Source organism: Microcaecilia unicolor, chromosome 2 (genome assembly GCF_901765095.1).
Source record: "Microcaecilia unicolor chromosome 2, aMicUni1.1, whole genome shotgun sequence".
Taxonomy (NCBI): Eukaryota; Metazoa; Chordata; class Amphibia; order Gymnophiona; family Siphonopidae; genus Microcaecilia; species Microcaecilia unicolor.
Window position 1 is genome coordinate 113848650 of NC_044032.1, and position 12563 is coordinate 113861212.

General features: G+C 46.0%; 1 protein-coding gene across 1 annotated transcript in view; it reads right to left on the reverse strand.

The window, feature by feature from the left end:
• Positions 1–12563, reverse strand: part of THBS4 (thrombospondin 4) — a 113916-nt gene that overhangs the window by 77289 nt on the left and 24064 nt on the right. Inside the window, exon 3 of the mRNA XM_030193224.1 lies at positions 3600–3847. Within this exon, the coding sequence (XP_030049084.1) occupies positions 3600–3847 (248 nt within the window). The remainder of the gene's footprint in view (positions 1–3599; positions 3848–12563) is intronic.

A 12563-nucleotide genomic window follows, 5' to 3' on the forward strand; every position in this document is an offset into this window, starting at 1 on the left:
ACCACCCACAAATTAACCAGTTTCAGCTTAGACATTAACCATGAATATTCAGCGGCACAATCTGGCAAAGTGTCACTGAATATCCATGGTTAGCCCTGGACAAGCGATTTAAGTGGCCAGGAGCAGTGGCGTAGGAAGGGGGGGGGGGGCGGTGGGGCGTTCCGCCCCGGGTGCACGCCGCTGGGGGGGGGGGGGGGGTGTTGGCTCCGCTGGTTCCCTGCTCTCTCTGCCCCGGAACAGGTTACTTCCTGTTCCGGGGCAGAGAGAGCAGGGAACCAGCGGAGCCGACGCAGATCCCAGCGACGTTCGGCCCTCTCGCCCGCCCCCTTTCCTACTCTAGTGCCCCCTTTCCTACTCTAGTGGTAAGAATGTGCTCTGGGGGGGGGGTGCGCACGCCGAGGGGGGGTCCGCACCCGGGGGGGGGGGTGCGCAGTGGCGAACCACTCCGGGTGTCAGCCGCCCTCGCTACAGCACTGGCCAGGAGCCTCTCCTGACCATTTAAATCCTTTGAATATCTGTGTCCCTATTCTTGCCCTATCCAACAGAACTCTTCTGTGCTCTTATGCCCCTCCCCCCCCCAGGTGCTGGCATGTCTCCCTCTCTTCCCTCCTGTCTTCCCCCTCTCAAGACAGCATCTTTCCCTCTCTCTTTCCTCCTTCTATCCCTCCCCCCTCCCAATGGTCCAGCAAGTGCTCCTCTCTTTCCTTGCTCCTATTCTGTCTCCACTTTGCAGGTCTAGCACCTCTTCTTTCTTTTTTCTGTACAGATCCTGGCATCTCTTCCTATCCAGCCTCCTCCCCCCCCCCCCCCCCACACACCTTGGCATCTCTTCTTCTCTCCTCTCTCCCCCCACTATCTTGGCATCTCTTCTTCTTCCCCCACCCCCACCTCACCATCTTCGCATCCTTTCCTTTCTTTCTCCCTTCTATCCATGTGCAGAATTACCTTCTCTCCCTTCCCGACTATCATGCAGCATTTCTCTCTTCCATTCCTGTCTTGCACATTTCCTCCATTTCCTACCCTTTCAACCATGTGCAGCATTTCCCCCTCCCCCTTCCATCCAAATGCAGCTTCCCCATCCCTTCCATTCAAGTGCAGTATTGCCCCCCATTTCCACTCCTTCCGTCCAAATGCAGTTTTCCTACTTCCATTCAAATGCAGCATTCCCCCCATTCCATTCAAGTGCAGCATTTCCCCCTTCCAACCACCATTCCCATCCCTTCTATTCAAGTGCAGCATTCCCACCCCCTTCTTCCTGCATATCTGACATCTTCCCTTCCCTCTTCTCCCTGCCTGCCCCCTTGCCTGTGTGGGCCCTACAAACTTGCAGGTTCACCAGAACTGTTTATATCAAGCTCTCTCTGCTCTGAGGATTCTTTCCCTCTACTGTGTCCTGCCTATGTGGTAACAGGAAGTTGCAACAGAGGAAAAGACCCTGGGGCTGGCCAGAGAGGGCCCAATGTAAGAGTGCTGTCAAACAGGCAAGTTAGTAGGGCCCACATGGTGTTTGTGTGTGGGGGGGGGGGAAGAGACAGAGGAAAAGGAAGTGGAGGAGAGATGCTAGACCTGCTGGAGAGAATGGGGAAGGGGGAAAAGAGGTGAGACAATGCCAGACTCGCGTGGGAGACTGTCATGGAGTACAGAGGAAACCAATAAGTGAAATTGGGCCCCTTAAGCATGTAAGCAGGAGAAGGGACCCAGCTGCGTGTGTCACATGCCAAATGCGTGTGACTTGGCATGTCTGAATACAATATAAAATAATCATATAAGAAGCAAAATATAATACATTGAAAATAATAAAATAAAAATTCCCAACTCTAACCTCTGCTCTCTCTAAGGTTAGAGCAGAGTTATATAACATAAGGAAACATATAGAGCCCTTATTTACCAAACTATCCCCCCTATTTATTAAGCCACGCTAGTGGCTGCTGCATGGCAATACCGACACAGCCCATTCAAAGTGAATGGGCTGTGTCGATGCTAGCACAGCTCAGTAAATGGGGGGGGGGGGGGGGGGGTATGTTAGTTACCCAACAGGGGAATTACCATGTTAACTAACAGTTAACATGTGCCTTAACCTGTGGTAATTTCTGTGTAGAGCAGCTAAAGCAGAAGGGGTGTGAAGTGGGTTGGGATTGTGACTTATGGTTGATGCAGAGGTAGATACCAAACATTAACTGTTAAGGGAACAGAAGGAAAGGGATAGGTTTTTGGATTTATCTTACACCTTTTCTTAGTTGTAGTTCAGGCAAATTACATTCAGATACTGATTTCTAAAATAATAACCACAAAATTGTTTATAAAAAAATCTTGTGATTTCATTAAAAATATATGAACATCAAAGAAGTCACTAGATACTTGGAAGAACATTCAGATCTTAGGACTGGATATAAGAGGGTGGGGTATTGCTCTTCAAAAAATGTACAAGCCAGGGCCATGGAGCGCCCTCTGAAGGGGACATAAATATGCAATGCAATCAAAGGATTCAGACTGCTTCCCAGTTGCTCTCTCCCCAATGCTGCTGCTCAACTATTCAGTCAACGGAACAGCAGTATCCTGATGGACTTGCCCCCTTAAAGGCTCAGGGGTTCATGAAGCAGCAGCATTCTGGGCAACTACTGATAGATTTGGGGACATTGGGCATGGACCCAGGAATATTCCTGATGAATACAGAAAGAAATGAGCTGAGCACATTTACTAAGCAGTGACTATCTCCAAGCACAAGGATAAGAGTCACATTTAGACTTGTGCTAGCTCTCTGGCTTGGCTGTAGGATACAGTATTACAATTCTACAGATTCATATCCATCTGAGCATTTCAAAGGATAAAGAGGCTTATGTTTTTATAAAGAGAATTCTAATAGGTTTATCATTTCTTTTCCATATCTTATTGTAAGAGAACTCAGCACACCATGTTCAATCACTGGAAAGTGAAATACAGATGAGAAAAAAGCAAATAAGGACAAAATAATTCAATCAAGTTATTTAACCAAAACTTTGGTTGAAATTTAACTTAGGTTCCACATGAAATGAGCTCATTCTAAATCTGGTTGAAATGTGCCCATGTCAGAACACTAACCACGTAAACTAACATGGTACACAAGCAGAAGTCTAGCACAAGTTACTAAGGGCCTGAAAAAGTGCTGCTCACTGTGGCTATATCAAGATCTTCTGCAGCATCATTTGGATAATACCACTGAGAATCCTTTCTGACCACCCCAGCACTTCCAGGTAGTGACTGGGTATGTCCTAAGTTTATCCAGTTAGTTATTCAGGTCCCAATTTGAATATCACCAATACCTAGATAACTGCTGGCAGCCCAGTTATACCAGTGTCAAATATCCAGTTATAAAATAACATGATGGCCGGCGTTTAAATCAAACACTGACCACCACATCTGCATATCGAGAGATAAGTGCTTAAAAATGAGAAAATAAATGCCAAAGAGATACTGCTTGTATCTTTAATATGCATAATTGGTTTATTTCAGCTACTTGCTTTCCACTTCAATCGGTGTCAATATTTGTTTGTAGGCTGTCTTAAAATCACTTCTCATACAACCTACATTTGTTCCACCAGGTCTAGAGCTTCCAAACTTACCTGTGCGTTTCCTTTTAAAGTCCTTAATTCCGAGGAGTCTTTGCTCTGAAATAGGCCGGAAAATGCTTTGGGTAGATCCCGAACGGTATCCACCTGCAGACAGTCCAAATAAAGCACTACTGTTATGGAGCTCTGCTGGAGACCACTGAAATGCAGAAGGACTGTGTGATGCTTCCCATCAGCCAGGTGAATGTTGTTAAAGATGATGGAACTCAGCTTCCCGTCATTCCTCAAATAGCGAAGAGCAGCTGTTAGTAGAAACACACTGCATGAGTAAAAAGAGTGGGACCATGTAATGCAATAAAGCACTTAAGTGCATATTTACTAAACCATACTAAGGTTTCCAGGTTTTATTCAAATTTGAAATACCGCACAAAGGTAACCATCTAGGTGGTTTACAATTAAATTAAAAATTATAAGAAGCTTGAAAAGAACTACAAAAACTAATAGGACACAGGAATGAAAAAGGAAAGAGACATTAAGAGCATAGGAATTAAATAATAAATTATAAGGGATGGAAAATAGCAGATTCCAAGCTACTGTGTACCACTCCATATCATGATATAAAATTATATAAGATTATTGTATACATCTGAAAATAGAAAAAAAGCTTTTAATTGTACTTTAAATTGTGAGAGGGAAGACTCTAAATGTAGATACAAAGGGAGCATAATCCAGAGAAAAAGATCTATTGACACAGAAAATTTTACAGTGAATAGTATCGAGGCAAATTTACCAGTGAGTAGGTACAATGAGACAATTGTATTGCAATGAGCAGAGAGACCTGGGTGCTACATATGCTGTTAAACAGTGAGAAAGATAGAAGCATTCTCCAGAGTGATAAATCTTACAAGTCAATAGTAGCACTTTATAAGTAATATGATGTGAAAGTGGGTTTTGCAGTTAACTGTTATTAACTACAAAAGTTAACCTGCAGTAGTTGCAAAACATCCACAGTAACTGTTGGGGGACATTCTTGGTACTTAGAGACAGAAAGTCATACCTCTACAGAGCAATTGTCATCACTGTGCATTATCTTCCAGCCAGTAACAACTCGGGAAGTGGCATGCAGGGCTGGCCCAACCCAGTAAGCGAGGTAAGCATGGCAGGAGGGCGCCGACCTCTGGAGGGCGCCACCATGTCGTTTACCCTCACCGCTTACCTCAGCTCCAGGACCCCGACAGCAGCCCTGCCTTCGGTTTCCTGCTCCAGTACCCACGCCGCCCTGGGGCATTTAAATCTTGTATTTAAATTTACCTCCGACGTCGCAGCAGCTGCGCAGCGTCAGTGAAAGCGCTGCTGCCCGACGTCTCTAGCTTTCCCTTCGCTCGTTCGTTCCCTCTCAGTGTCCCGCCCTTGCAAGGAAATGATGTCAGAAGAAGGCGGGACTCTGAGGGAACGAACGAGTGAAGGGAAGGCTGGGAGACGTCGGCAGCAGCGCTTTCACTGACGCTGCGCAGCTGCTGCAACATCGGAGGTAAATTTAAACACAAGATTTAAACCAGAGAATAGGGCAGGCAGGTGGACATGGGAGTGGGAGGGCAGGGGAGAGAGGAGCATTGATCGATGGACATGGATGGGAGGGTAGGGCTCAGGGAGAGAGGAGAAATTGCTGGACATGGAGGGGAGGGAGGAGAATTGCTGGATATGGATGGATGGAGGAGAGAACGGGAGAGAGGAGCATCGATGGACAAAGATGGACATGGATGGGAGGGCAGGGCCCAGGGAGAGAGGAGAAATTGCTGGACATGGAGGGGAGGGAAGGGGAGAGAGAGAATTGCTGGATATGGATGGATGGAAGGGGGAAGCCAGGGAGAGGAGAATTGCTGGATATGGATGGATAGATGGATGGAGGGCAGGGAAGTTGCTGGACATGGGTGGATGGAGGGGAGGGCAGGGAGAGAATTGTTGGAAATGGATGGATAGATGGAGAGGAGGGAAGGGAAGACAAGTGTAATATTTTCAATGATGCCATGGCTAGTAAAAGGGGTGTGACTAATGTAGGGGTGGAGCCATAATGATCCCGCCCCTGGATGGGTAGGGGCGCTGACTAATAGGCTGCAGGAGGGCGCCAGAAACCCTAGGACTGGCCCTGGTGGCATGAACTGTTCCACATTGTCTATCACATTAGCAGTTAATATTTATGTCAGCTGGAAAGCCACACTCCCTCTTCATTCCCTGTCCCCCCCCCATAACAATTTATGCATTAGGGGGCAATTCTATAACTATGCACCTCCATTAGGCACCCTGAGGGTGCCTGGTAGAAGCCTAGGTTCTGTTATAGAATAACCCAGTATCAACATATCTAATGTTTAGGTGCATGCACTTATGCCAGCCATAAGTCAAACACCTAAATATGGCAGAGATGCACATTAACTTACAGTATTCTATACATTACACCTATAAGGGGAAGCCCTGCTTATGTTCTGCCCTGCTCTGCCCATGTGTACACCCCACTCTTTGCAAACGTGCTATGCAAGATAGGCACGTATGTGCAGAATAGGGCTTAGGCGGAATATTAGCAAATGCACATGTATGTGACACTACTAATACTACTACTAATAGCATTTGTATAGCACTACCAGATGCACGCAGCGCTGAACACTTGACATAAAGAGACAGTCACTGCTCAAAGAGCTTACAATCTAGGTAGAACGGATAGACAAGACATAGAACGGGCAAGGGAATTAATGGGTAAAGAGGAGGAGGGCAAATTGTTAGCCTGGCATGTTAACTATTTTTTGGACCTCCACATTAACTGTTAATGTGTGTTAAAACCCAAATGAATCACCTAGCAAAGCTTAATAACAGGTCCCAAAGTGTTCAGCCAATTAGAATGTCTGACTGACCAGTATGCCTCTGCCTCTTATAGGGACCCTTTTACTATGCCACCTGCCTGTCACACAGTATAAGAGCATTGCCACAGAATGTGCTGAAATAAATCACTAACAAAACACAACCCCACCCCCCTCCAGGGAGAGATAAAAGTATACAAAAGCACAAAAAAGAATCAATCCCACTACAAAAAATATGTTATAAGGTTCCAAGGGACCTGTACTTAAATATCAATAAATGTTTTATCTAAATAATTTTTAAGGAAAGCAAAGGAGAATTCAGTATAGGCTGTAATCCACAGCTGAACTTAGTCTGAGTGAGTAAAGCCGGGAAATTCGGCTCAGTTATAAAGCTCTCTACATCATTAATACTCCTAGTTATTTCCCTCCTGTATCTTTTTCTTTGTTTATTTTTTATATATCAAACAGTGATTGTATGAAATTAAACAGGTCCACAAGGAATCTAATAAGCATAATAACAACGATGTCCGTAAACTGAAAAAATAGATTTTTTTTCAAAGTAATAATCATCAAACTATCTAAAATAAAAGGCAACAGTGTTTCCAAAAAGCAGTCAGGTGTAACTTATCTCAATGCTTGGTGTGTGATACTTTGTCGCTATTTCATAAATTGCTCAAAGACGTCTAACAGAGAGCCCCATTTCAGAACTCCTTCATCAGGGACGCCAGTGCTATATTACTTGGAAACTGGCAACTGATCTTCAATAATAATGGATGTGCTGAGGGATGTGCTGAGGCATCCCTGAGGCGTTCCACGGCAGTTTGGCCATAAGTGCACGCTACTCCTGAGCTAAATTTAAAAAAAAAAATTTTTGGTTCAGGAGACGTGTTTGGGGGTAAAGAGTAGGCGTGCCCTGCACTAATCAGGTAGTGAAGGGTACATTACTGTGCACTGCCTCATTAGCACATGAGTAGCGCAGGAGCCCTCACCACCTCCTAAACAGGTGGCATTAAGGGCTCCCGCGGTAATGGCCATGTGCTATTTGGGAAAGTAGTACGTGGCCATTACAAAAAATTATGGAAAGGTAGTCAATTTACTGCCACGCTAAAAGTGGCCGCAGTGCATGGAAAGCCCACGTGCTGAGAACAGCGTCAGTCACTTTTTATCGTGGCTTGGTAAAAGGACCCCATAGTGTCCACAGCTTCACTTTGACCAAGGGAAATTAAATCAGGCTTTTCAGCATAGGAAAGCTAAACTTGTTAAAACAATGATAAACCACTTCAAATTATACAAATGCTTCACAAACTTTTTGATCCAAACAGAAAAAAAATAATTTTCATGTTTCTTAAACAGATATCATGACACCTTATAGCACATTCATAAAATTAAATCAGAGGTACAGATTAATAGAGGGGACCAACTGCAAATAATTTGGATGGTGGCATCAAAGAAACAATAGGTTGGATCATTATATTTATTTTGAAATGTCTATCCCCTACAACAAATGTATTAAGTTATCTAATATAATAAAACGCACCCTCAACGTTCTGAGGACAACGTTCTGTGAAGCCGTGAAGCCCTGAAGCCCTGAAGCCCTGAAGCCTTGAAGCCTTGAAGCCTTGAAGCCTTGAAGCCATCTGACGTCACTCCCAGGCTGAAGGGTTCGTGGATTCGTGGTGTGAAGCCTTCAAGCCAGCCAGCCGTCTCTGCCCCGCCCTCACCTCAAACCAAACAAATCCGGAAGCGAAGCGTCAGGGAAGGAGGCGGCGCTCCCGACGTCTAGCCTTCCCTTCGCTGTGTTCCGCCTGGCGGAACACAGCGAAGGGAAAGCTAGACGTCGGGAGCGCCGCCTCCTTCCCTGACGCTTCGCTGCACGAACCGCCACGGAGGTAAAGTTAAAACGAAGAAGAAAAAAAAAAAGGATGCATGGATGCGAACGGGGGGGGGGGGCATGGATGCGAAGGGGGGGGGCATGGATGCGAAGGGGGGGGAGAAGAGGGCGGGCCAGGCTGGGACATGTGAGAGAGAGGAGCATGGATGCGAGGGGGGGGTCATGGAAGGGAGAGAGGGGACTTGCTGGAAAAGGATGAATGGAGGCGGCAGGGGACAGAGGAGCATGGATGGGCATGGATTGGGAGGGCAGGGCTCAGGGAGAGAGGGGAATTACTGGAAATGGATGAATGGAGGGGGCAGGGGACAGAGGAGCATGGATGGGCATGGATTGGGAGGGCAGGACTAAGGGAGAGAGGGAATTTGCTGGAAAGGGATGAATAGAGGGGACAGATGGGCATGGATGGATATGGATTGCAGGGCAGGCCTCCGGTAGAGAGGGCAATTGCTGGATAGGGAAAAATGGAGGGGCCAGGTGACAGATGAGCATGGATTGGAAGGGCAGGACTCAGGGAGAGGGAAATTGCTGGATAGGGATGAATGGAGGGAACAGATGGGCATGGATGGATATGGATTGCAGGGCAGGCCTCAGGCAGAGAGGGGAAATGCTGGATAGGGAAAAATGGAGGGGCCAGGTGACAGGAGCATGGATGGGCATGGATTGGAAGGGCAGGACTCAGGGAGAGGGGAATTGCTGGATAGGGATGAATGGAAGGGACAGATGGGCATGGATGGATATGGATTGCAGGGCAGGCCTCAGGCAGAGAGGGGAAATGCTGTATAGGGAAAAATGGAGGGGCCAGGTGACAGAGGAGCATGGATGGGCATGGATTGGAAGGGCAGGACTCAGGGAGAGGGGAATTGCTGGATAGGGATGAATGGAGGGGACAGATGGGCATGGATGGATATGGATTGCAGGGCAGGCCTCAGGCAGAGAGGGGAAATGCTGGATAGGGAAAAATGGAGGGGCCAGGTGACAGAGGAGCATGGATGGGCATGGATTGGAAGGGCAGGACTCAGGGAGAGGGGAATTGCTGGATAGGGATGAATGGAAGGGACAGATGGGCATGGATGGATATGGATTGCAGGGCAGGCCTCAGGCAGAGAGGGGAAATGCTGGATAGGGAAAAATGGAGGGGCCAGGTGACAGAGGAGCATGGATGGGCATGGATTGGAAGAGCAGGACTCAGGGAGAGGGGAATTGCTGGATAGGGATGAATGGAGGGGACAGATGGGCATGGATGGATATGGATTGCAGGGCAGGCCTCAGGCAGAGAGGGGAAATGCTGGATAGGAATGAATGGAGGGGGCAGGTGACAGAGAAACATGGATGGCCATGGATTGGGAGGGCAGGGCTCAGGGAGAGAGGGGACAGATGGCCATGGATTGGGAGGGCACGGCTCACACTCTCTCTCTCATATACAATGTCTTTCTGACTCTCACTCTCACACACTCTGTCTCTCACTGTATCACATTCACTCTCTATGTGCCACACAGTCACTCACACACTCGCTTGGTCTCATACACACACTCTCTCTCACACTGTGTCTCACATACACACTTGCACACACTCTCATTCTCACACACACACTCTCTCACAAACACACTCACACCCAGACTCACTCTCTCTCTCACACACTCACACTTTCACTCTGACTCTCAAACAGTCACTCTCACATACACTCTCCCAAACATACACACTCCAAGGAAAACCTTGCTAGCGCCCGTTTCATTTGTGTCAGAAACGGGCCTTTTTTACTAGTGTCCAATAAAAAGGTATCATCTTATTTTCTTTTCCATGTTTTATTTTGTTTGATTTCTATTGATATCCCCTACACAAAAGTCCTATTTTCTGAAGTTGAAATACATACGTTCTACTTTACATATATAGTTCAGTTATGTCTGCCCACAACTAGCCTGAAGAAAGTCACTAGACATATGTATGAGGAATTTTGTGGAATAGTGTGGAATGCTGTGCATCACTTCAGAACTTAGCATTCTGCAGTAAACGTAGAAAATTTATTGCAGTGTGGGAAGGTGTGAATGGCTTAGTGCTCCCTATTTGGTCATACTCCCAGAACCTAGGGATTCTCTTAGATTCTACTTTGTCTTTCTAACCTTACATATCAACAAATTGCTGAGAGGCATTCCATCATCTGTGCTTAATTTAGTAAATTTACCCTTTTTCCTCAGCTAAAGATTTGACCACTGTGATCCAGGCACTGGCTATTAGTAAATTTTATAAATAAATAGAATTACTGCAATGCTATATATATATAGGATTTTCCTACAAAGTCCTTGATGCCTCAGTTGATTCAAAACACATAGCACTGATCGTGATTGTCTCTCCCCTTTGTTGCCATTTGCTTCATTTTTTATTGTATTCATAGGGTTTTTTTTTTTAGTTTACTTTATGTAAGTACTAATTTTATTTTGTTATTTTGAAAAATATATTATCACTAGTAAAAAAGCCCCGTTTCTGATGCAAATGAAACGGGGGCTAGCAAGGTTTTCTTCAGAGTGTGCATGTGGGAGTGTCCCTGCCCTCTGTCCCCTCTCCCTCCCCTCCGAGTCCAGTCCTTCAGTGTTAAGTTTCCTGCTGTTCTGTGTTTGTGTTACAGAGAGAGTGAGGGCATCTCTCTCCCCTCCCCCTCTGAGTCCTTCACTGTTACAAAGAGAGAGATTTCGTGCTGTGCTGGTTTCCTTCACTCATGGGGAAACCGGATATCTCTGGCGCTTCACACTTCCGGCTGGAGGCTTCATAGAATGTTGGGGTTGCCTTTTATATATATAGATTATCAATAATCCAAAAGTATCCACTTGCTACAGAAATACAGAAAGGATTAGGACAAAGCATTCATAAAAAGGAAAACAAATTAAGTATCAACTGGGGGGAAAAAACAATTCAGTCAATATTCAACTGACGTTGGTCAGCGTTTTTTTTTCACATAAAAGGTCCCAGGTACACATCTTACTGTTACCCCTTTTCACCACAAGTGGCTGCCTCCACCTCCAAAATCGGTCTGGTGTGACCCGCTCCATTGCCGGTGACTGCCTGTGACTTTTAGCTGCAGCTCTAACAGAGCTCCTGATGTGCAAACATGCATGTGCTGGTGCTCAGAGGGCAGGACCCAAAGCCAGCCAATTTCCTGCCAGCCCCCACTCAACTCCCGGCCACTGTGATGTTGTGCAGTGGCACAACTGGATGTGCCTTCCATGGCTCCAATACTGCCAACCTCCAAAACTGCTCTGGACCTGAAACAGGTCCCAACTTGGCCCTTGTCAGCCAAGGCAGTCTCTATGTGCCCCAGAGAGCCCCAGGTATTTAAAATTTTTTCTAGCCCTTTACAGTATGACAGTTAAAATTAAATGTGAAGAAATGCAGAATGATGCACTTGGGGGTATAGAAATCCAAAAGGAGCTGCATGTGATCAGGAATAAGAGACTGACATGCACAAATCAGGAGAGGACCTTGAGGATATGGGAGGTAAGGGATAGGAGACAATGTCCTTCTGTGGATTAAGAATTGGTTACTGGACAGAAAACAGAGGGCAAGGTTAAATGGCCATAAATCCTTATGTATAAGTAGCATTTGGTTTAAGAGGTTTTCTGTCCATCCAAGTCTATTTGATACAGTCTTATCCATTCATTGAACAATTTCTTAAAGCAATCCTGAACTATGTACAAAGATACAACTCCTCCAGTTCATCACTCATTCTTTAAGGCTACGTAAACTGAAGTTATGCTGGTAGCATTGGTGGTCACCAGCAAACTCCTCCAGGATCAGACCTCCCTGTTTGTCCTCTCCTCCAGAGTTGCACTTCACTGAACTGCACCCTCTGGCCTTCAACAGGTTCTTCCCTGTTCCTGCTCTCGAGCTGGGCTCCTCTTGCCCACCCAAAGCACTCCTCTCAACCAGTTACTATCTTTTGTTGACAATAATTCAACCTAAGGCTGAGTCAAGGAGATCTGACCTTTCCAGGATACCCCCTCTCCTCCTAGGGTCCTGAAGGGGGTGCAGGCAACCAAAGACCCCATACACTCCCCATCTATAACATTTATTAACTCTTAACTCTTCCCATACTGTCACTAAATAGCAAGAAACATTTTTCTCTGCAATTTATTCTATGCACACACCCTCTGGGATGGAACTCAGTTCACCCACAACTCAGAGCCCTCCCCTCAGAGACTCTGAATAGCTCTATCATACTGGCCTTAGTAATCCCCATTATAATGTGGGATTACATTTCCTGACATATTTATTTATTTTATTTATTTG